The 23471-nt window shown below is 51.1% G+C and overlaps 1 protein-coding gene across 4 annotated transcripts in view; it reads right to left on the bottom strand.

The window, feature by feature from the left end:
* Positions 1 to 23471, bottom strand: part of SHROOM2 (shroom family member 2) — a 149835-nt gene that overhangs the window by 67722 nt on the left and 58642 nt on the right. For all 4 annotated transcript variants that reach the window (XM_064573708.1, XM_064573707.1, XM_064573706.1 and 1 more), the window contains exon 2: positions 15296 to 15447. In XM_064573708.1, coding sequence (XP_064429778.1) covers positions 15296 to 15447 — 152 coding nt within the window. The remainder of the gene's footprint in view (positions 1 to 15295; positions 15448 to 23471) is intronic.

Here is a 23471-nt window from a genome sequence, read left to right as displayed (position 1 = left end):
GATTTAACCCCCTCATTTTCACTGGGGACCGAGCGCTCTGGCGCCACCTAGTGTGCACACACCGTCACTGCCCGTCTGGCTCCAGCTGGAACAGACACGGGAGCCGAATTAACCCCCTCATTTTCACTGGGGACCGAGCGCTCTGGCGCCACCTAGTGTGCACACACCGTCACGGCCTGTCTGGCTCTAGCTGGACCAGACACGGGAGCCGATTTAACACCCTCATTTCCACTGTGGACCAAGAGCTCTGGCGCCACCTAGTGCGCACACACTGTCTCTGCCCCTCCAGCTCCAGCTGGACCAGACACGGGAGCCGATTTAACACCCTCATTTCCACTGGGGACCAAGCGCTCTGGCGCCACCTAGTGTGCACACACCGTCACTGCCCGTCCGGCTCTAGCTGGACCAGACACGGGAGCCGAATTAACACCCTCATTTCCACTGGGGACCGAGCGCTCTGGCGCCACCTAGTGTGCACACACCGTCACTGCCCGTCTGGCTCCAGCTGGAACAGACACGGGAGCCGAATTAACCTCCTTATTTCCACTGGGGACCGAGCGCTCTGGCGCCACCTAGTGTGCACACTCCGTCACGGCCCGTCTGGCTCCAGCTGGACCAGACACGGGAGCCGAATTAACCTCCTCATTTCCACTGGGGACCGAGCGCTCTGGCGCCACCTAGTGTGCACACACCGTCACTGCCCCTCCGGCTCCAGCTGGAACAGACACGGGAGCCGAATTAAAACCCTCATTTCCACTCGGACCGAGCGCTCTGGCGCCACCTAGTGTGCACACACCGTCACTGCCCCTCCGGCTCCAGCTGGACGAGACACGGGAGCCGATTTAACACCCTCATTTCCACTGGGAACCGAGCGCTCTGGCGCCACCTAGTGTGCACACACCGTCACTGCCCCTCCCGCTCCAGCTGGACGAGACACGGGAGCCGATTTCACACCCTCATTTCCACTGGGGACCAAGCGCTCTGGCGCCACCTAGTGTGCACACAACGTCACTGCCTGTCTGGCCCTAGCTGGACCAGACACGGGAGCCGAATTAACACCCTCATTTCAACTGGGGACCGAGCGCTCTGGCGCCACCTAGTGTGCACACACCGTCACTGCCCGTCTGGCTCCAGCTGGACCAGACACGGGAGCCGAATTAACACCCTCATTTCCACTGGGGACCAAGCGCTCTGGCGCCACCTAGTGTGCACACACCGTCACTGCCCGTCTGGCTCCAGCTGGACCAGACACGGGAGCCGAATTAACACCCTCATTTCAACTGGGGACCAAGCGCTCAGGCGCCACCTAGTGTGCACACACTGTCTCTGCCCCTCCAGCTCCAGCTGGACCAGACACGGGAGCCGATTTAACAACCTCATTTCCACTGGGGACCGAGGGCTCTGGCGCCACCTAGTGTCCATACACCGTCACTGCCCCTCCGGCTCCAGCTGGACCAGACACGGGAGCCGAATTAACACCCTCATTTCCACTGGGGACCGAGCGCTCTGGCGCCACCTAGTGTGCACACACCGTCACTGCCCCTCCGGCTCCAGCTGGACCAGACACGGGAGCCGCATTAACACCCTCATTTCCACTGGGGACCGAGCGCTCTGGCGCCACCTAGTGTGCACACACCGTCACTGCCCGTCTGGCTCCAGCTGGACCAGACACGGGAGCCGAATTAACACCCTCATTTCCACTGGGGACCAAGCGCTCTGGCGCCACCTAGTGTGTACACACCGTCACTGCCCGTCTGGCTCCAGCTGGACCAGACACGGGAGCCGAATTAACACCCTCATTTCAACTGGGGACCAAGCGCTCAGGCGCCACCTAGTGTGCACACACCGTCACTGCCCGTCTGGCTCCAGCTGGACCAGACACGGGAGCCGAATTAACACCCTCATTTCAACTGGGGACCAAGCGCTCAGGCGCCACCTAGTGTGCACACACCGTCACGGCCCGTCCGGCCCTACCTGGACCAGACACGGGAGCCGATTTAACACCCTCATTTCCACTGGGGACCGAGCGCTCTGGCGCCACCTAGTGTGCACACACCGTCACTGCCCGTCTGGCTCCAGCTGGACCAGACACGGGAGCCGAATTAACACCCTCATTTCAACTGGGGACCGAGCGCTCTGGCGCCACCTAGTGTGCACACACCGTCACTGCCCGTCTGGTTCCAGCTGGAACAGACACGGGAGCCGAATTAACCTCCTCATTTCCACTGGGGACCGAGCGCTCTGGCGCCACCTAGTGTGCACACACCGTCACGGCCCGTCCGGCCCTACCTGGACCAGACACGGGAGCCGATTTAACACCCTCATTTCCACTGGGGACGGAGCGCTCTGGCGCCACCTAGTGCGCACACACCGTCACTGCCTCTCTGGCGCTAGCAGGACCAGACAAGGGAGCCGAATTAACACCCTCATTTCCACTGCGGACCGAGCGCTCTGGCGCCACCTAGTGTGCACACACCGTCACTGCCCGTCCGGCTCTAGCTGGAACAGACACGGGAGCCATTTACACCCTCATTTCCACAGGGGACGGAGCGCTCTGGCGCCACCTAGTGTGCACACACCGTCACGGCCTGTCTGGCTCTAGCTGGACCAGACACGGGACCCGATTTAACACCCTCATTTCCACTGCGGACCGAGCGCTCTGGCGCCACCTAGTGTGCACACACCGTCACTGCCCGTCTGGCTCCACCTGGAACAGACACGGGAGCCGATTTAACACCCTCATTTTCACTGCGGACCGAGCGCTCTGGCGCCACCTAGTGCGCACACACTGTCTCTGCCCCTCCAGCTCCACCTGGAACAGACACGGGAGCCGAATTAACACCCTCATTTCCACTGGGGACTGAGCGCTCTGGCGCCACCTAGTGTGCACACAACGTCACTGCCTGTCTGGCTCTAGCTGGACCAGACACGGGACCCGATTTAACACCCTCATTTCCACTGCGGACCGAGCGCTCTGGCGCCACCTAGTGTGCACACACCGTCACTGCCCGTCCGGCTCTAGCTGGAACAGACACGGGAGCCATTTACACCCTCATTTCCACAGGGGACGGAGCGCTCTGGCGCCACCTAGTGTGCACACACCGTCACGGCCTGTCTGGCTCTAGCTGGACCAGACACGGGACCCGATTTAACACCCTCATTTCCACTGGGGACCGAGCGCTCTGGCGCCACTAGTGCGCACACACTGTCCCTGCCCCTCCGGCTCCAGCTGGACCAGACACGGGAGCCGAATTAACACCCTCATTTTCACTGGGGACCGAGCGCTCTGGCGCCACCTAGTGTGTATACACCGTCACTGCCCCTCCCGCTCCAGCTGGACCAGACACGGAAGCCGAATTAACACCCTCATTTCCACTGCGGACCGAGCGCTCTGGCGCCACCTAGTGTGCATACACCGTCACTGCCCGTCTGGCTCCAGCTGGACCAGACACGGGAGCCGATTTAACAGCCTCATTTCCACTGGGGACCGAGCGCTCTGCCGCCACCTAGTGTGCACACACCGTCACGGCCTGTCTGGCTCTAGCTGGACCAGACACGGGAGCCGATTTAACACCCTCATTTCCACTGGGGACCGAGCGCTCTGGCGCCACCTAGTGTGCACACACCGTCACGGCCTGTCTGGCTCTAGCTGGACCAGACACGGGACCCGATTTAACACCCTCATTTCCACTGGGGACCGAGCGCTCTGGCGCCACCTAGTGTGCACACACCGTCACGGCCTGTCTGGCTCTAGCTGGACCAGACACGGGACCCGATTTAACCCCCTCATTTTCACTGGGGACCGAGCGCTCTGGCGCCACCTAGTGTGCACACACCGTCACTGCCCGTCTGGCTCCAGCTGGAACAGACACGGGAGCCGAATTAACCCCCTCATTTTCACTGGGGACCGAGCGCTCTGGCGCCACCTAGTGTGCACACACCGTCACTGCCTGTCTGGCTCTAGCAGGACCAGACACGGGAGCCGAATTAACACCCTCAATTCCACTGGGGACCGAGCGCTCTGGCGCCACCTAGTGTGCACACACCGTCACTGCCCCTCCGGCTCCAGCTGGACCAGACACGGGAGCCGATTTAACACCCTCATTTCCACTGCGGACCGAGCGCTCTGGCGCCACCTAGTGTGCACACACCGTCACTGCCAGTCCGGCTCTAGCTGGACCAGACTCGGGAGCCTATTTAACACCCTCATTTCCACTGGGGACCAATTGCTCTGGCGCCACCTAGTGTGCACATACCGTCACTCTCCCTCTAGCTCCAGCTGGACCAGACACGGGAGGCGGTTTAACACCCTCATTTTCACTGGGGACCGAGCACTCTGGCTGCCAAAGGAATGCTCCTTCCTTGGCCACCGATCGATGGAAGCCAACTGGGGAGACCAGGAAGGTCTTCATGGGGGAAAACACAGAAGGAAAACACAGAAGGAAAGTTTTGGCCTTGGAAACAGCCAGGAGGGGCGGGTGGGCAGCTCAGTACAGCCATGGAGGCCTGTGCAGCTCGCCCCAGAGATGCCCAAGGTCCTGCTTCTGTGCCGGGTGGCTGCGCAGGGATGCCACAAAGACCAACAATGCCCCACACTGTGCGTGGAGCTCCACAATCCCAGGAGTACTGGAAATGGGGTTCGGTCCACAGGCACATTCCATACTATGGTCATCCCTGCAGACAGGGAAGAAATCCTTCCTATTCAAGTGGCTACTGACGTTTGGAATCCTTATGATGCATGCTTATCCTACAAAATACCGAACACGGGACACCTGGGTGGCTCAGTTGGTGAAGCATCTGCCTTCAGCTCAGGTCATGATCTCAGGGTCCTGGGGTAGAGCCCCACTTCACGGGCTCCCTGCTCAGCGGAGAGTCTGCTTCTCCTTCTGCCTGACACTCCCCCTGCTTGTGCTCTATCTCCCTTTCTATCTCAAATAAATAAATAAAATCTTAAAAAAAAAAAGATATGAAACACATTTAAAAATGAAGAAGCCACTAAGACAACAGAGGAAAGTAAGCCACCACCTAAAGATAACCACAGGTAACCTGTGTGCGTTTCCCCCCATCTATCTGTTTCTAGACAATCAGGAGAATCCTGCAGACATAGCAGGTCCATTTCCGTCTGCAGCCCGCCTGGTTCTGTGAGCATTCTCCCATGCCCCTGTCCCTCTTCCAAAATGTAACCTCTCATCAGTGCTTAATATTCCTTTCATATAAACACTGAAAAACCACAGTACTGACTATGAATATTTCCTGGTACTTCAGATAAAATTATTCACCCTAATGAAGGTTCCCCTGAAGCCTTTCCCACAAATTATACACCAGGATTAATAAAAATTTATGTTAATTTTTAAAATAATTTTATATGCTAGGTAGTCTCTGGGGAAGTTTTGGAAGGACAGGGTTTAGATCGCAAATAGGAAAAATGCTAGGCTATCACTGAAAATGAAGAACACATCTAGACATCAAAAATCCTTTTAAAAAAGGAATTATTAAAATATATGCTTCAAGGGGCGCCTGGGTGGCTCAGTTGGTTAAGCAACTGCCTTCAGCTCAGGTCATGATCCTGGAGTCCCGGGATCGAGTCCCGCATCGGGCTCCCTGCTTGGCGGGGAGTCTGCTTCTCCCTCTGACCCTCCTCCCTCTCATGCTCTCTGTCTCTCATTCTCTCTCTCGCAAATAAATAAAGAAAATCTTTAAAAAAAATAAAAAATAAAAATAAATAAATGCTTCAATAAAATGTTTATCATTCTCATAAAGAACAAAATCCGTTCCTTCCTCCCCCACCCAAAAAAAAGTCACATGAGTGCTAGGTTATTTTCATAACCTTTTAGAATGAAGCCAACAGGCACTGCCTCACAAGACAAACATAGTCTGTGCTTGGTCACCACGAGCGCCATCGGCCGGACGGGACCCGACCCACCGGCTGGGAGGCCCGGGAGGCCACACAGGGAGGCCAGGCGCCCTGGCTTTGGGTGCCCACTGTGATGGGCATGTGCACGGGGTGTGAGGACTTTCAGGCAACACTGAGGTCGGGGGAGACTCCTGGGGGGAGAAAAATCAACAGTGATGCACTGGGAGCATCTTAGAGAAAAGAGTCAGGGGGCCTGAACTGGGGAAAGGCCTGGATTCTGGAGAAAGGCTGGGCTGGAGAGTATTGCAAATGGTCCTCAGTGAGCCCCTGAGTGCATGGGACTAGCCCTAGGCAGACAGCCCCTAGAATTCGAGGAGGGGAGAGGGTACAGGCCAGCATGGGAGGTGCGGGTGAGGGGCGAGGAGTCTGTGCTAGAGGAGAGGGCAAGTGCAAGCATCCTTCTTATTCCTTCCAAAGGAAACAAAGAAAAAGCACCCCTCTACAAACACAAAATGAACCTCGCTCTGATCTTGCCACTTCCAGTTCCTGCCAAGCCTACGGAAGACTACGTCCTAACCAGCCTCTCCCTCTGCTGCTCTATGTCCTGCCAGATCCATCTCCCTGCACCTCTGCCCTGCACAGCCGTTGCTCTCACTCCAGAACCTTCAAGTGCTCCCAGCTGCCAAAGAAGGAAGCCCAAGCTCCCACGTGCTCAGGCATCTAGCCAAGCTGCTGTTTGGAGCCTGCCCCTGGGCCAGCAGCAGGGGCACCAGGTGGGCGCAGCCCTGACCGGGCTGATGCGTTTGCACTCACCTTCCCGGCACGTTCCGATGCCAGCTCAGGTCCTGCACTCTCTGCCTCCAGCTTCCTCCCCCTGCACTCCTTTGGGTTGCATCCCCTCTGCCATTCTCTTTAGGGGGCCCTGGTACTGCTGACGTAGGACCAGATTTGGGGCTCAACCCTGGCTCAGCCTTCCAAGAACAGATCAACGGCCTATCCTTAAGAGAGACTCTGCTGCAATCTGCTTCCATTCCTCTTGACGTCTGTTGGCTCAGCACCTGTTACAGCGTTCCTGGTGCGTCCCTGTGAACACACTCAGCAGCCAGCTAGCTCCTGGAGGGCTGGACCTAACGGTGTGATCCTCACCACTTCCCTGGAGCACTTCTACCACGTTCCACGAACGTCAACAGCACCCCCTGCATCGCACACGGTTCCTCTCCCTGGCAGGGGTGAGACAACGCAACGCTGCAGATGGGGGGGTCATGCTGGCTTCAATCTACAGTCCCACGGGTAAGACTCAGACAGTTCCTGCTTTTATGCATGATGAGAATTCAGATAAAGATTCCCTAATGGCCTGAGTACTGAAACGGATACCAGACATCAAAGCTGCATTTTAAACAGATGCCAGGCTGAGAAGCAGCATTCCCGCAGGATGAAGGCACCAGGGTTCCTGTCCACGAGGCCGGGGCACCCCGCACCCTTCCCCCAGCAAGGCCGAGTGCACGTCACTTATTTCAGCCTCTGGCGCTCCCCCTGTGTCAGCTCAAAACACTGTGTGGAAATGTCACATCATGAACACAGGCAGAACTGGAACAGACCCAAATGACTGGCTTTTTCTATCATCTTCACGTCGATAAATCTATTCGTGTCAGAAGAAAGAAAAAAAAAAGACTATCTCACCCACCTGTGTTCACAGTGTATGTCCCCAACCGACGAACGAGTGAGTTCAACTCAATGTTTTAAAAGAGTGCCAACCCAACTTCCTGGTTACATTTCAAGAGAATGGATTTTTTGGCAAAGACAGGACATTCCAATGTGCAAACAATCTTACTGTAAATAAGTTTTAATTATAAAACTAATTATAAATAGTGCTAAGGATTAGCAACAGGGCTGATATAAAGGTCACATATAAAAGAAACGAAAATAAGTAAAACATTCTCTGCAGGTCTTAACATATTAGAAACCATCGATGTTTTCACACTACGTTTTATAAACATCACTTACATTTTCAATGAAAAAAAATCTTAACTTTTCACCACTCTCTACTTGCCTTAGAATATGAAATGTCTCACATAATTGGAAATTCATCTGATCAAACTGCTCAAGCCATAAACTAAGCCTGAATTTGAAGAGAAGCAACTTTTCTCTTTTTCTCCTGATTTTACTTAATAAAAACAACAATGGAAAAGAGCTCAAAGAAGTCAGGGCATCTGTCCAGGTTAATCTCTGGCTCTGTTCTGTTTAACAAGAAATAAGCATGTAGCAAACAGCCATGATCCCCAAAATGCTCAAAACAGAAACTTTCCCCCCGACACTTGAGCAAACGCCTGCAGACCACCGTCCCAAAGCACACGATTTCACTGATACCTGCCGACAACCCTACAAAGGCGCAAAGCCTCCAGCAAAACCCACACACAGTTTCTGCCCCAGGTAGAGCTCCGGGGAGGGGAAGGTAGGAGGGACAACACCTGCCGACGTCCTAGCCACCCCTGTCCTCTTGCTGCATCGTGGCATGAAGCTGCTCCCAAGAACATCTGTGCTAATCAATGTCGGGGCTGCACGCAGAACCACCTGCTCAAGGACAGCTCCCAGGAGCCAGGAGCCGAGGGGAGCACAGCACAACACAGGCTCGCTGCAAAATTCGCTGCAACTGAGTGACGTCCAGCAAACAATGCATGTCGCAGGAAATTTGCTCCTAGCAAGCATGGCTGCGGTCACTAGATCTGAAACCCTCTTTCTTCAGATAGGTAACTATGCCCATAGCCCGGCTAACCCTTACAGCCCCCTGCAAAGAACCTCTATCCTTGGGTGTTAATCCCCTGAATGCAAGCTTAGTGGATGTAATTAGAGTCACAAAGGGTTTAAGGCTGCCAGCAAAGAGGCAGAAAATCACATGAATCAACCCTATTGGTAATTTGGCCCTGGCAAAACTGCTTGCAACAGTTTTGAGTCTTGGTTGAGAATAAGATGAATGATGAGGTGGGCAGGTGGACTTCACCGGAAGCGAAACTAGTATTACCATACAGATTTGAAAGAAAAGCCAAAAGAGCAACTGCAAGCTTTGCGAAATAATGAATGGCATGATATTTAAAAGAAATTTCCCGTAGGCTATTTGAAGTTATACGTCCTTGTAAGGAGCTGACCCAGTTTCTGGTCTTACTTCACCTTCTGCAAGCACATTTGCTTAAGCCACTGGGGTTGCCCAGCAAAAGAGCCTGGGGCTGTCTGTGCAAACGCCAGCCCAGGATCCACCGCAGACCCGCCCGTCACCACTTTGCAGGGTGGGGCCTGGGCGGCTGGGAGACACGTGCAGATGAGGACCTACAGACACACATCGGAAAAGGTTGCTGCATCTGCCCTGCACTTTCCCGCGAGCAGCACTTCCCTGGCCCGGCAGAGGTAGGACCACAGAGCACCCGGACGACAGGACAAGACAAGAACGTCCCGCTCAGCTCAGCCTCGGCTCACGGTCCCACAGTTCTCTGCTTCCTGGGTACCGTGCACGAGAACATACGTGCACTTGGTGGGGCTCCCAGTGGCAGTTCTTCGTTTCCAGCTGACACCACTCTGGGAGAAGGGAAGTGCTTGCTGTCGTTTGGGAAAGAAACTCCACCGGGGAGAGAGAAGGATCTGCACACGTCTCCCCATGCGTCGCCTTCTCGGGCCCAGCCTCGAATCGATGACGACCTATGTGCTGCCCGTTCCCCCGAAACCAGACGCCACCGCTTTGCCCCACTGGCCCACGGTGATGCTTTTCCTGGCTGCTGGGGCCCCTGCTCGCCTCACACAATGAAATAAAACCGGCCTACGAAGAAAAGAGAGAGAGCAGCGGGGTGCCCGGGGGGCGCCGTTGGCTGGGCGTCCGACTCTTGGGTTCGGCTCAGGTCGTGGTCTTGGGGTTTGTGGCATCCAGCCCCGCGTCGGGCTCCGCGCTCAGCACAGAGTCCACTTGGGACTCCGCTCTCCCTCTCCCTCTGCCCCCCAAGGTAAGTAAGTCAATCTTAAAAAAAATAGATAGCAGCTGTCATTAGCAGGAAGGAGTTAGTATGTGAACCACTGCTTCATTTTATTTACAAAACCATGGGCAGGGAGGGGCACCTGAGGAGGCGGCAGGTAGTAGAATCAAGTTAAACAAGGGCTGAACAAGCTAATCTATCATTTATCCACACCCTTGGGTAGGGCAACATAGGATATTTATGTGTTTGTGGCTCGGTCTATGAATAAATTACAGAGTGCCTTTTTATAAACTGGTCTCTTTTTTGAAGAGTACACGATCTATTTCGGAGCTCCACATAAAATGCTGGAGAATGCTAACTGATGTGTGAGACAGGAGTGTGATTAGTGGTTGCCTGGGGATGGACAAAGAGGAGAATGGCAGGGCTTAAGCGCAGATTTAAATTTAGACAGAGAAGAATACATGTTACCAATTTCAGAGAAATTGTTTTAAAAGTACACTGGTGTCTCTGTAATAAGGAAAATCTAGAAACTCAGTTTGAAGTTTCAGTGCTCCTTACTCTGCATCTCCAGGATTTTATAGCAGTTATTCACCATGTGCTGGGTGACAGGTACAGACCCTAATATTAACTAATTACCCGGGTTAGAAAATGTCATTCATGTTTCTGAACAAAGCACCATTTCAGACTTTTTTCTATTAGACAAAAGTAATACCCACATAGGGTATTAAAAATTAATCCAGGGGCTCCTGAGTGGCTCAGTGGGTCCAGCGTCTGCCTTTGGCTCAGGCCATGACCTCAGGGTCCTGGGATCGAGCCCCACATCAACTTCCCTGCTTGGCGGGGAGCCTGCTTCTCCCTTTCCCACTGCCTGCCACTCCCCCTGCTTGTGCGCTCTCTCTCAAATAAATAAAATCTTTAAAAAAAATTAATCCGAAGTTATTTTTAAAAATTTCACAATACCTGTTATTAGAAGTGTTTTCAAACTTACACAGTGTTAAATGTCAAATACATCAAAAAAAAAAACCCCAATATAAATAAAAGTATGCTTGCAAAAAAAGTGAACAAAGTGCTTGGTTTGCTTTTATATCTTGTTATATATATTGCTTAAAACATGAATTCCCATCTAAACCAGGCAGTCATGCTGTGCAGACCTCATTTAAAGAAAACTGGATAGGGGTGCCTGGGTGGCTCAGTCGGTTCAGCGTCTGCCCTGGGCTCAGGTCATGATCTCGGGGTCCTGGGATTGAGCCCCACAGCAGGCTCCCTGCTTCACGGGGAGTCTGCTTCTCCCTCTGCCCCTCTCCCCTCTCATGCACTCTCTCCCTCAAATAAATAAAATCTTAAAAAAAAAAAATAAAGAAAACTGGATATACAGAATGCAAAAGCAGGGTTTAAACAGCAGCTCCCATAAATCGTTCAAGGCAAAAGTCTGATCCCTCTCCCCAAGAGTCTTTCAGATATGCGGTCAGCTCCATCAGCTAGCAGGCCCCGTGGGCCTTCCCCCTGACCCTCCACTAACCAGTTCTCCATGGCGTAGATACTTTGCTTTGAACAGAATTCAGTTTATTTTTATATGCTTAAAGATGTTCCTCTAGTTCAAAAAAAGCTTCTATACATATGGAAGGATGCCCAACTTCAGTCATAATGAAAAACGCCCACTTCAACGACAAAGCCCATTTTTCACCTGTCAAATGCACAAAGAGAACAGAAACAAACTGAAACTACTTCTGCTAGAGTGGACGTGAGCCTCAAACGTGGTCCTGGGAATGTGGAGGTGCCTACTACAGCTTATTCTGCACAAACCGTCTGATCCAGGTCCCTCCGGGCTGGAAGCGGACCGTAACGCTCCATTTGCAGTGCAGGTACACAGACTCGGGGACAGACACCCCACACTGCAGCACGGTGTCTTACGTACTCACCACAACCTGCAGAAACGTCCGTCTCTAGAGGATCTGTAAGACAGCAGAGGATCCAGACCGTGCAGCACCGTGGGGTCATTAGGAAAAATCAGGAGTCGGACCTCAGGGCACTCAGCGTGCAACAATCTTCACAGATACACACGTAAAATATGCACGCACATCCGTAACTCAAAGCAGCAGCCCAGGAGATTGTAGGGACAACGCTGCTCTCTGGAGACGCAAAACGGGGGTGGGAGCTCCCTGTTCCACCCAAGTCCCTTCTGAACACAGCACTCTACTAACTCCGCCCACGTATGACTTTAACAACTAAATAGGGGCGCCTGGGTGGCTCAGTCGTTAAGCGTCTGCCTTCGGCTCAAGTCATGATCCCAGGGTCCTGGGATCGAGCCCCGCATCGGGCGCCCTGCTCAGCGAGGAGTCTGCTTCTCCCTCTCCCACTCTCCCTGCTTGTGTCCCCTCTCTTGCTCTCTCTCTCTCTCTCTCTGTCAAATAAATAAATAAAATATTTAAAAAAAAAAAAGCCTTAGAGTACATTTGTAGCTGGCATTCAAACACCCACCCTTCTTAGGGTCATTCTTTTAGTCTTGATCACAGAGCCATAAGTAAACGTCCTTTGGGACATTCCTGGAACACAACATGACGGCACGGCTGACGGTCTTCTGGGGACCAGAGCTCCCGCTGACTCGGAGAACACAGGCACACAGAACCCCAAAGGTTTCTTGTCTTTAAAAATGGAACAAGCTCAATAGTTCTTATTATTATAAAAGTGATATGCTACTTAAAGGTACACTTTAAAATGGTTAATAGGGTAAATTTTATGCTGTGTGTACGGTACCACGATACTTTTTAAAAATTAAAACTGTACGAATGGGGGGGCGCCTGGGTGGCTCAGTCGGTTACGCGGCTAACTCTTGATTTTTGTCTCAGGTCGTGATCTCAGGGTCCTGGGATCGAGCCCTGTGTTGGGCTCCCTGCTCAGCAGGGCGTCTGTTTCAGGATTCTCATCTTCTGCCCCTCACCCCACCCCCGTTTGCTCTAAGAAATACATAAATCTTAAAAAAAAAAAAAACAACAACAACCTGTAAGAATGGGACATACACAGTTCTTCAACCGCTTTTTTTTTTTAAAGATTTATTTATTTGAGAGAGAGAGAATGAGAGAGGGCACATGAGAGGGGGGAGGGTCAGAGGGAGAAGCAGACTCCCCGCCGAGCAGGGAGCCCGATGCGGGACTCGATCCAGGGACTCCAGGATCATGACCTGAGCCAAAGGCAGTCGCTTAACCAACTGAGCCACCCAGGCGCCCCTCTCCAACCGCTTTTATGTGTTGCACTGAGCTGGGCTTTGTGGGGCGTCTTCCATGTCAGCGAATGCTGATAACACAGCAGTACTTTACACTGTGGATGGTCTCTAATTCATGTCATTTCCCTCGACTGAGTATCTGGGAGCCCAGAAATGAAAACTGTGGGTCCAGGATACGCCTTCTGAAACACACGATGTCAAACCACCCACCAGAAAGTCCGTCTAATCTGTATCCTAATTGGCAGCATATCGAGGACATGCTTATTCCCCCCCCCATCTCACATCTCGCCAACGATGGGCCTGGCTACTGGTAAATCCCTGTCAACTCGACTGTCAAAACCTAGCGTCTCATTTCCAAGGAAGCCTGCAGATTCGTAAAGGAGGCCGAGGAGGGCAACCCGACTCAGCCTGAGGGCCGGCTAGGAGTCCCAGAGACAGTGCATAAGGCCTAGCTCAGCTCAGTGGGCCAAGCTTCCGTGCCCGCCATCGCTGCGCTGTTTCCCTCGGGGCACTGCGAGGACACCCACCCCCCGCCTCAGCGAGGTACCGCGCCCACAGAGGGATAACTGTACAACGTGACAACGTCTGTCCCACCTCAGCCTCTCGAAACGGCTCCCAAACCGCCATCTGAGTTTATTCTTCTCATTTACGAAGACGGTAGCCTCTACCACTTAGAAATGAGGTTGCTAGGGTGCCTGGGTGGCTCAGTTGGTTAAGCAACTGCCTTCAGCTCAGGTCATGATCCTGGAGTCCCGGGATCGAGTCCCGCGTCGGGCTCCCTGCTCGGCAGGGAGCCTGCTTCTGCCTCTGACCCTCCCCCCTCTCATGTGCTCTCTCTCTCTCATTCTCTCTGTCTCAAATAAATAAATAAAATCTTAAAAAAAAAGAAAAATGAACAGGGAAGGTGCCTGGGTGGCTCAGTCCTTAAGCATCTGCCTTCGGCTCAGGTCATGATCCCAGGGTCCTGGGATCGAGTCCCACATCGGGCTCCCTGCTCAGCGGGGAGTCTGCTTCTCCCTCTGACCCTCCCCCCTCTCATGCTCTCTCTCTCTCTCTCATTCTCTCTCTCAAATAAATAAATAAAATCTTTAAAAAAAAAAAAGAAATGAGGTTGCTAATTTAGTGCGGCAACGAATTAGAGGTTTTTTCTTCCTTCGATATGGTTTGAGTCCAAAAAAAAAAAAAAGAGTAAAGTCCTTTGGGAACAGGCCTTCAAGGCAGTATTAAAAACCGAAGTAAATGATTGAGTCCATTTATTTTTAAAAATTTACAGCCAAGGGGCGCCTGGGTGATTCTGTTGGTTCAGCGTCTGCCTTTGGCTCAGGTCATGATCCCAGGATCCTGGGATTAAGTCCCACGTCAAGCTCCCTGCTCCACGGGGAGTCTGCTTCTCCCTCTACTTTCTCCTTCTGCCTGCCACTCCCCCTGCTTGTATGCACTCGCTCTCTCTGTCAAATAAATAAATAGATAAATCTTAAAAAAAAAAAAAAAAAAGATTTACAGCCAAACTTAGAAAGACTGCACTAATTCTGCAAAAAAAAAAAAAAAAAAAAAAAAAGGTCGGGGGACATGCAAACACTTCACTATGAATTAGCCAACTTACAAAATGCAAGGTGGAGAAATAGTTCTTTATGAAGACAAATCCCAAGTACCTTTATGGGGGTCCAGGAGTAGTGTTATATAGCTCCCGCGTCTAAAAGCATCACATTCCCAGTTCCGCTTTTCTAACCCCTTCAAGTCCTCCAAACTTCCATGGGCAATCTGATTTCTAGGAACAGGCAGCCTGCTCCCCCCCAGACCTCACCCCGGCCCTGGAAAGCCCTGGAAACTTAACATCTGTGTGCAGTCATGCTCTATTTTAGCATAAAAAAACCGAAAACGCAGTAGCCTCCACCTTGTGGAAACAGCAGGAACAACACTTTATTTGGAACGAGAGCATAGCTCTCTGCTAATCTGCATACTGTTGAAGAAAAGAGTCTTCAAATTCACTTCATAAATCAAATGAACAATCCCTAGTAATACAAGAAGGCATCTTTTAAGTTTTCGATGCTGGATTCATCCTTGGCCAAGAGATAGAATTCTATGTGTGCGCACATGCTTTCATCCTTGGCCAAGAAACAGAATTTTATGTATACACACACACACACACACACATCAAGTCCAAACTGGGATTGCTTGCAGGGAGACAGATCAGCCACGCTGACTTCACATTTTGCTATTTGACTCACTTCTGTTTGTAAAGATGGCATGAGGCATGGGTCTTACCTTTTTACTACCAGCTTCAGGGTTTTATGAGAGCCCTTCACCAGGCAAATCGCTTCCTGTCTAAACCCTGAGAGACCGATGTCGTTGATGCCGACGATCTCGTCCCCAGCCAGTAACTTGTCCACTGCCGCAGCTTTACTTCCTTCTTCAATCTGCAACAAAGAAGTACGTCTCATGAGCTTCCAAACAAGCGAAGCAAGCCCAGAACTCAGCCAGAAACAACACAGCTGTGACATATGGGGCCTGCAGGCTCTCTGACGGGCTTTGGGATCAGCCTGGACCCCTCCTGGGCCCTGAGGCTGCACTGATTCCCATTTGCGGAACAAGGGACACATCCCTCATCCAGCGCCACCTGAGCACTGACGAGGGTTACCGTTCACTGAGGGAATAGGAAAGAGCGTGTGTGCTCAGGAACACTCACAGCCTGAAAGAGTGGATCCAAAGATAGGGGGTTTGTCTTCTGCATTTCCTTTATCCAAACAGTAAGGATGGATTATTTTCGTTATTTACTATTTCTCGTACATTAATCCCATACCTGCAGTTTTGTAACTGCTTGATTGAGACAGAATTCAAATACCAGAAAGCTCACCCATATAAATATACAAGTGACCAGCTATTCACTATATTCACAGACCTGTGCAAGCAACATGTCCCGTTTTGGAACACCTCCCTAAGCCTAGAGGAAACCTGGCAGCTGTGGGCGGTCACTTCCTGATCCCCTCTAGCCCCGGCACCCCCACAACGTACTACGTGTCTGTGTGCATTTGCCCTGTAGGATTCTTTATATCAAACTTAAGGGGCGCCTGGGTGGCTCAGTCGGTTAAGCGTCTGCCTTCGGCTCAGGTCATGATCCCAGGGTCCTGGGATCAAGACCCACATCGGGCTCCCTGTTCGGTGGAGAGACTGCTCCCTCATGCTCGCTCTCTCGCTTGCAAAAATAAATAAATAAAATCTTAAAGAAAAAAAAAAAGAATCCTACAACATGTAGCATTTTGTGACTGGCTTCTTTCACTGAGCATGTTTCAAGGCTCATCCCCACGGCAGCACCTGTTAGTACTTGATTCCTTTTTGTGGCTGAATGATATTCCATCGTACGAAGTACCACTTTTTTTTTTTTTTTAAAGATTTTATTTTTATTTATCTGACAGAGAGAGGGGCAGCCAGAGAGGGAACACAAGGAAGGGGAGCAGGACAGGGAGAAGCAGGCTTCCTGCAGAGCGGGGAGCCCGACGCGGGGACTCGATCCCAGAACCCTGGGATCATGACCCGAGCCGAAGGCAGACGCTTAACGACTGAGCCACCCAGGCGCCCCCACGTAACGGTTTCTTTGACTACAGTCCTAATTAGATTATGCCACACTGTGCATATTATGGCATTCACGACTCTGTGCTAAACACATATGTATGAACATGTACTGACTCATGAAAAGCTTGAATTTGCCCATTCGATAACTTTAATCCTGAGAGATCTTGATGTTTAATCCTGGCTTTTCCTATACAGTAATAATCAACTCAGCAGCTACTAACCAAGCCTGCTTTCTGTATTAGTACTTGGCAATCTATGGCCCATGAGCTAAATCCAGCCAGCTGCCTTTTTTTTTTTTCCAGTAAATAAAAATTTTACTGGGGGCACCTGGGTGGCTCAGTCGTTGAGCGTCTGCCTTCGGCTCGGGTCATGATCCCAGGGTCCTGGGATCGAGCCCTGCATCGGGCTCCCTGCTCAGCGGGAGGCCTGCTTCTCCCTCTCCCACTCCCCCTGCTTGTGTTCCCTCTCTCGCTGTCTCTGTCAAATAAATAAAAATCTTAAAAAAATAAATAAAAAATAAATAAAAAATAAAAATTTTACTGGACTACAACCACACCCACTTGTTTACACACTGCGACAGGACAGAATGGAGTATTTGGGCCCAGAAAGCCAAAAATATTTACTACTTGGCTTGTTACAAAAACAAGTTCGGCAACCCCGGTTTTATACCAAAAGGCTATTATCTTTACAAACCGCTAGGAAAACTAGTGAAAAAAGTTAACGGTTACAGGCTTATCTGTGTTCAGTCTGGAAGTTCACTGCTTGACTGTTTGCCACGGCTAAGCTGAGAATTACTTCCAAAGCCCTCACAAATTTTTATTTACTGGAAAAAAAAAAAAGGCAGCTGGCTGGATTTAGCTCATTACATTTCCCCTATGAAGCTAAAAAGCCGGGTACTAAGCGACTGCCCATGCCTCAGTTCTGCGAATGCACGGTATTTCCCTAAAACCTCCACCTACATGCAAGGACAGCTGAACTCCTCAGTTCACAAAGCGATTATTCATTGCAAGTGAACACCATAAACAAAATTAAACAACTACTCCTCACTGAACGGCCTGCTTCAAACTTTGGTTAATCACTGGTTTAAAAAGTCTAGACAATTTTATCCCAACATGATAACAGACTGTAAGTTTCCACCCGCACAAGATTACAGCCCCAGCCATGTGTAGGCAAGGTGCAGGTCACACGTGGTGGAGAGCTTGGGTTTTGACATGCCCCGTGGGAGAGGCCAAGGGGCCGTCCCGGTAGAGGGTGCAGTGGGCAGCTGGTGGCGGGAGGACGGCCCCCAGGGACAGGTGGCCTACATATGGAGACACCCCCAGCAGAAGTTATTTAAGGACGAGAGGGGTGGGGAGACTGAAGGACACTGCCTAGACAGAAGACAGAGTCTCGGGCAGAGAACCACAGAGAAGGAAACCCTGGGTCCCCAGTAGTTAGAGCTTTGGCAGAAGAGGAGCCAGGTGAAAGGGCAGGGGATACAGGCGGCAGAAACTGCCACCACCAGAGTGCATGAGGAGGGCGGAGAAATCCCCCGGGGAAGCTTACCAATGCTCCAGCTGGCTCACTACCTGAGCCTGCAGCACCTGTCCTCCACACAGGGACCCGAGAGCTGCAGACTCTTAAGGCAGGTGGCAGTCCTTCAAGGAGTGCCTGGATCCATTTCATCTCCTCCCACCCCGCCTCCCAAGCACCGGGCATAACGATTGTAAAGGCAAAATCCAGAATGTAGAAAGAATGCATGTAGATAGTAACTTGGGTCTGCACTTAGTAACTACTGCTTAAATACTAGCAGTTAAATGCTTTGGTGGGGTGAGTACAAAAAGGCCGTCACATGCATGTGTTGAGTTCAGAGGTGGTATTTATTCTTTCAATAAGTATCTAGTGAGCAAGTACTCTGCACAAACAACTGTGCTAGGCCGTGTGGGGGGGGGGGTGCGGGGGGACGGTGGGTCTTACAAGGTGGAGTTCCTGCCTTGAAGACATTTCTAGGCTTCAGAGACCAACACTTCTCAAACTGTCATGTGCAGACAAATCTCCCAGGGTTTAAAATGCAGATCTGATTCAGCTGGTCCAGGGTAGGGCTTGAGCTTCTGCATTGTTTTAAAAGATTTTATTTATTTGAGAGACAGAGAGAGAGAGAGAGAGAGTGCATGCAGCAGAGGGAGAGGGAGAAGGAGAAGCAGGCTCCCCGCTGAGCAGAGAACCTGATGCGGAGCTCGATCCCAGGACCCTGAGATCATGACCCGAGCCGAAGGCAGACGCTTAACCACTGAGCCACCCAGGTGCCCTTGCCTGTATTTTGAATGGTTTTCAGAAATACACATTTACAAAGTACAATTCATTCCGTCACCGATTTTCCGTCACAGAATTTTATTTTACCTTTCAACAGTTATGCATTCCAAGTGGAAACAACTCAAATGTCCATCAGGAAGTAAACGCATAATGAAAATGTGGTCCATCCATACAACGGAATGCAGGTCAGCCTTAAAAAGGAAGGACGTTCTCACACCTGCTACCACATGCATGGACCTTGAGGACGTCACGTGCAGTGAAATATGCCACCACGGAAAGACAGGGACTGTGTGATTCCGCTCATATGGGGGACCCAGAAGAGGCCAATTCACAGAGACAGCGCCTAGAGTAAAGGTCAGCAGGGGCTGGGGGAGTGGGAATCATGGATTTGTGGGTACAGAGTTTCAGTCTGGGAAGATGAAAAACTCCCGACAATGGCTGATGGTTGCACTATGCGAATGTTGTCAATATACGGAGTCAGACATTTGGAAGTGGTTAAAATAGTTAAGTTTCGTGTTACGGGACATTTAGTGTGATCACACCTTCCTGAGTATCTAACAAGGAAAGGATTCTGAGTCCCACCTACAGTGAGCGCTTCTGAATTTGAGTATTACGAGAAAGTCTTGAAGCAAAACCACTATGATGAACGCCCTGCAGGGTCGTAGGGCTGGTGTTGAAGGCATCACATCCTGTGGGGACACATCACCGGGATCCGGCTCGGCTACCACTGGGTGGGCTTTTCAGTCTCATCCCCACAAACCCTTCTGTGAACCAGGTCGGTGAGACTTTTGCGAACCACTGTCATCTAGTCTGGCTTCACCACGAAGATCTGTGAAGACTCCTCAAGTTTGTCCTCTATAAATGAAGACTGCATTGCAAAGCATCCTTCTGCCTCGCCCTAACCACACTCCACCTACACATCCCAGAAAAAACAGGTGTGGGCTTGGGAGAGAAAGTAGCTGGGTTTTTAGCCACCCGTTGGCTTCCCTGCCAAGAGAAAGTTTCTCTTTGATATTTATTGTGCTTATGGGGAAAGTAGCTATAAAAGAAGCAGCAGCTGTGAAAACTTCCATTCTATACTCCCCACCACCCCCAAACATCTCCCATTAGGTAGGATTCATGAGGTTTGAACTTGGTGAAGGGTAAATCTGACGTCTGCGTTCGCCGCGGAGGACGAGGATGCCACCTGCCAACATTTTACAGTAAATCACACATGCGACATCGATGATCACTCCCTCACGGTGCCTGGGACTACGACCCAGCCCAGGCGACAGCCTAACATCTGCAGAACGTGGGGGCCACCCACAGGGCAGCTGTGGCCGACAGCAGTCAGGAAAAGCTCCCGAGGTCCCCGGCTCTAACTCAGAAATGCCCCTTCTGCACAGTGGCAGGCAGGCAGAGACAGATCCTTCCATGCCCGCGATGCAAGCCCACGTGCCACGCTCTTCCCACGTCCAGAACGAAAGCCCCAAGTGCCCACGCCGGGCCACACGGTCCACACCTTGAGTTATCAACAGGCATTCCATGTGGCGGACTCACGCCCGCAGTCCCAGGGGAGACTCAGATGTCCCACCACGTGCAGAACGCCGTATCGCTCTTCGGGAACTGTTTTGGCAGGAAACGGCAGGGAGGGAAACAGTTAATGAGAGTCTTCTTGGAACAGAGTTTTCATACTTGGCTGAAGGGGCGTTACAGATGACCAAGAGTGAAGACCCACAAAAGCAAGAGTCTAGTCTGGTAACCGACTACAAGGCATCTCACCCCGTGCAGTGGGCATGCGAGGGGCAGCCTTCACCACTGTCTCGGGGGAGGAAATGAGGCTTCATGAATCGGAAGGGCCACAAACACAACATGAAAGGAGAAGCCTGCATGGGGGAGGACGTTCCCAAGTGGGGTCTTGACGTGAAGACAGGGACAGAGGCAGGAAGCCCAGGCGCGTCCAAAGAATGTCAGCCTGGCAGGGTGTAAAGCTCTCACAAGGGAGTGTCTGAAGATAAGGGCAGAAGGGGGAAGATTAGGAACTTGACCTTGAATCAGAATCTGGACAATATCCTGTAGGCAGTAGGGGCCCAGAGAAGGTAGGGTATGGAAGCAGGGAAGCGACATTATTCAAGCAAATACTTCTGGAAGACTGATCTTGTAGGCAGACACAAAATGAATTTCTCCTGCCCTTGACTCCATCTTGGCACCGGACAGAAACGAGGGCTCACAGCATGCAGCGCAGAGAATGAACGTGAGCAAGGACTCTAGAAGCTGCGAGGGAAGGCCTCACGATGTGGTCAGACAAGACACGATGGACCAAAAGAAGAGGCCAGTGGTGCCGAGGTGTTGAGCTCCAGTGATTCAGAAAATCACAACGACCAGAGATCAAAATGGAAGAAGGACATTAAGTCCAATATCCCATTTCAAAGGCCATGAATCACACCTGCGATTTATCAGTTCTATCTCAAAAATGCTTCACTGTCCAGACAAAAGGCACTCCGTGACAAAGCAATGCCTTCTGTTAGACAGGAAAATCCCCAAAGTTACCACTTCAGTTTGCTTAATTTGAGTATTTTACTCATTCTCCTCGAGCCCAGTTGCTTCAGAAAGGAAAGCTGACTCACCCAGGGGAAGTATCAAGTTGTGAAATCATCTGAGTGTGTATCTCTGGTAACAGAGAAGCCCATTGAAAACTGGAAACTTCCACCTAGATGTGTGGAGACTTTCACAAGTCGTCATTACGGGCCCACCTGTGGCGGGAGGAGCCACACCAGCCAGGCAGCCCAGCTTCCAGAACGCTCTCTCTCTCTCTCCAGCATCCCGGCACCGACTGTCACCCTCTCTACTGCCCAAGATGCCCAACAGGAAGGTCAACTCAGGTGGAGGGGCAGTGAGGGAGCTCCAGAGGAGCTCCGCAATTTCTCAGCTAAAACCTGCTCCCGCAAAAGTGGAAATGAAGCAAAGTGTCTTCAAACAAAAAAGTGCCAACACAAGGGAAAACAGGCTGCAGGGGCTAACCAAGAAACTACAGATCTACCTGCAGAAAATGGAGAGACTAAAGCTTGAAGAGAGTCCAGCCTCCAGAGAAGTAGAGATGAAGGAAGACCACTCTAAGATCATATGCCATGTCTTTTTGGTGGGCCCTGTCTCCTAGTACAATGCAAAAGATTTCATTACTATTTTGGAAATGTAAGCTTTTTAGTAGCTCTAGGAATATTTTCTTTTTAGGATTTATTTATTTGAGAGAGGGAAAGAGAACGCAAACCCGTGCACGTGGGGGAAGGGGCAGAGGGAGAGAATCTCGAGCAGACTCCGTGCTGAGCACAGAACCCTACTCGGGGCTCAACCTCATGACCCTGAGATCATGACCTGGGATGAAACCAAGAGTCAGACACTCAACCAACTGAGGCACCCAGATGGCCTTAGTAGGTCTATGAATATATTTTTTAAAGGTTTTATTTATTTATTTGACAGAGAGACAGGGAGAGCACAAGTAGGCAGAGCGGTAGGCAAAGGGGGAGGGAGATGCAGACTCCCCACTGAGCAGGGAGCCCGATGTGGGACTCGAACCCAGAACCCTGGGATCATGACCTGAGCTGAAGGCAGCCGCTTAACCGACTGGGCCATCCAGGTGCCCCAGGAGGGAATGCCACCTCATCCAAGTTAGGTGTGAATATTTGTTTAAGAGGTAAAATCATTCGCTGGTTATTTTTTGGTACAACCAGAAGAGTGGGATACTGAATCCTAGGAGGCTCTGGCTGTCTGGGGGGTGAGCCTGACATTCCATGGGTGGGGGGAGCAGTTTTCATGGCCAATACAAGGCATATGACATGGCAATTTGGAGTCACGGTCGTGTATTTGATGTGTCCTGAACGTTGCAAGTTACCTCTATCCCCACATTTCCTAAAGAAAACCATTTCCCTGATCCTGGCTCTCCCAGTCCCTGAACATGCTAGTCCAGTTTCCCTAAACACTTTGTCAACCTGTCTTGAAAACCTGACAGTCCAAACATGCGTTTAGGATAGTAAATTGTGAATTGTGAATGAGTGGGATCTGTGACTGAACGGTGATTGTCAACGCAGAACCTACTGGTACTTGGTATCTTCTCAAGGAAAATTTGCCTCCACATTTCAAGCTGGAAAGTCACCGTATATAACAGTTTAGTAAAGAATCACGGACTACATCTTTTTAGATCTTTGGTATCTATGTTAAAAACCGTGTAAAATGAAATGTGTCTGTGTACAGATCATCGAAACCACCAATAAAATCTCAGTGGTGAGAGAAAAAAACTCCTTTCCTCATAGATGAGAACCAAAATCAAAAAGCAAGAGAAAAGATAAAACAATGCCCCCCAAAACTAACCAAATAAACCACAACGCACCTCACAGGTTTTGGACAGTAGGTGAGCAAGCTGATGTTTAGTCCAAGGCTTGCAGGAACATGAGGGTCTGCTCTGGAGATTTTCACATACTCCTTTCAGCCTCTGTAACAGGAATGCTCATCAGACGAGGCCCTATCACAAAGAAAGGCCAATGTGGCCCGGGCAAAGGGACCACAGCAGCTGAATGGATAGAGCCCAGCCGATGAGATGCACGGA

This window comes from Mirounga angustirostris, unplaced genomic scaffold (genome assembly GCF_029215605.1).
Source record: "Mirounga angustirostris isolate CCGP_5_RB_7025 unplaced genomic scaffold, mMirAng1.0.hap1 SCAF_11, whole genome shotgun sequence".
NCBI lineage: Eukaryota > Metazoa > Chordata > Mammalia > Carnivora > Phocidae > Mirounga > Mirounga angustirostris.
The sequence above is the reverse complement of the archived record's forward strand: the minus strand, read 5'-3'. Positions and strand labels throughout refer to the sequence as shown.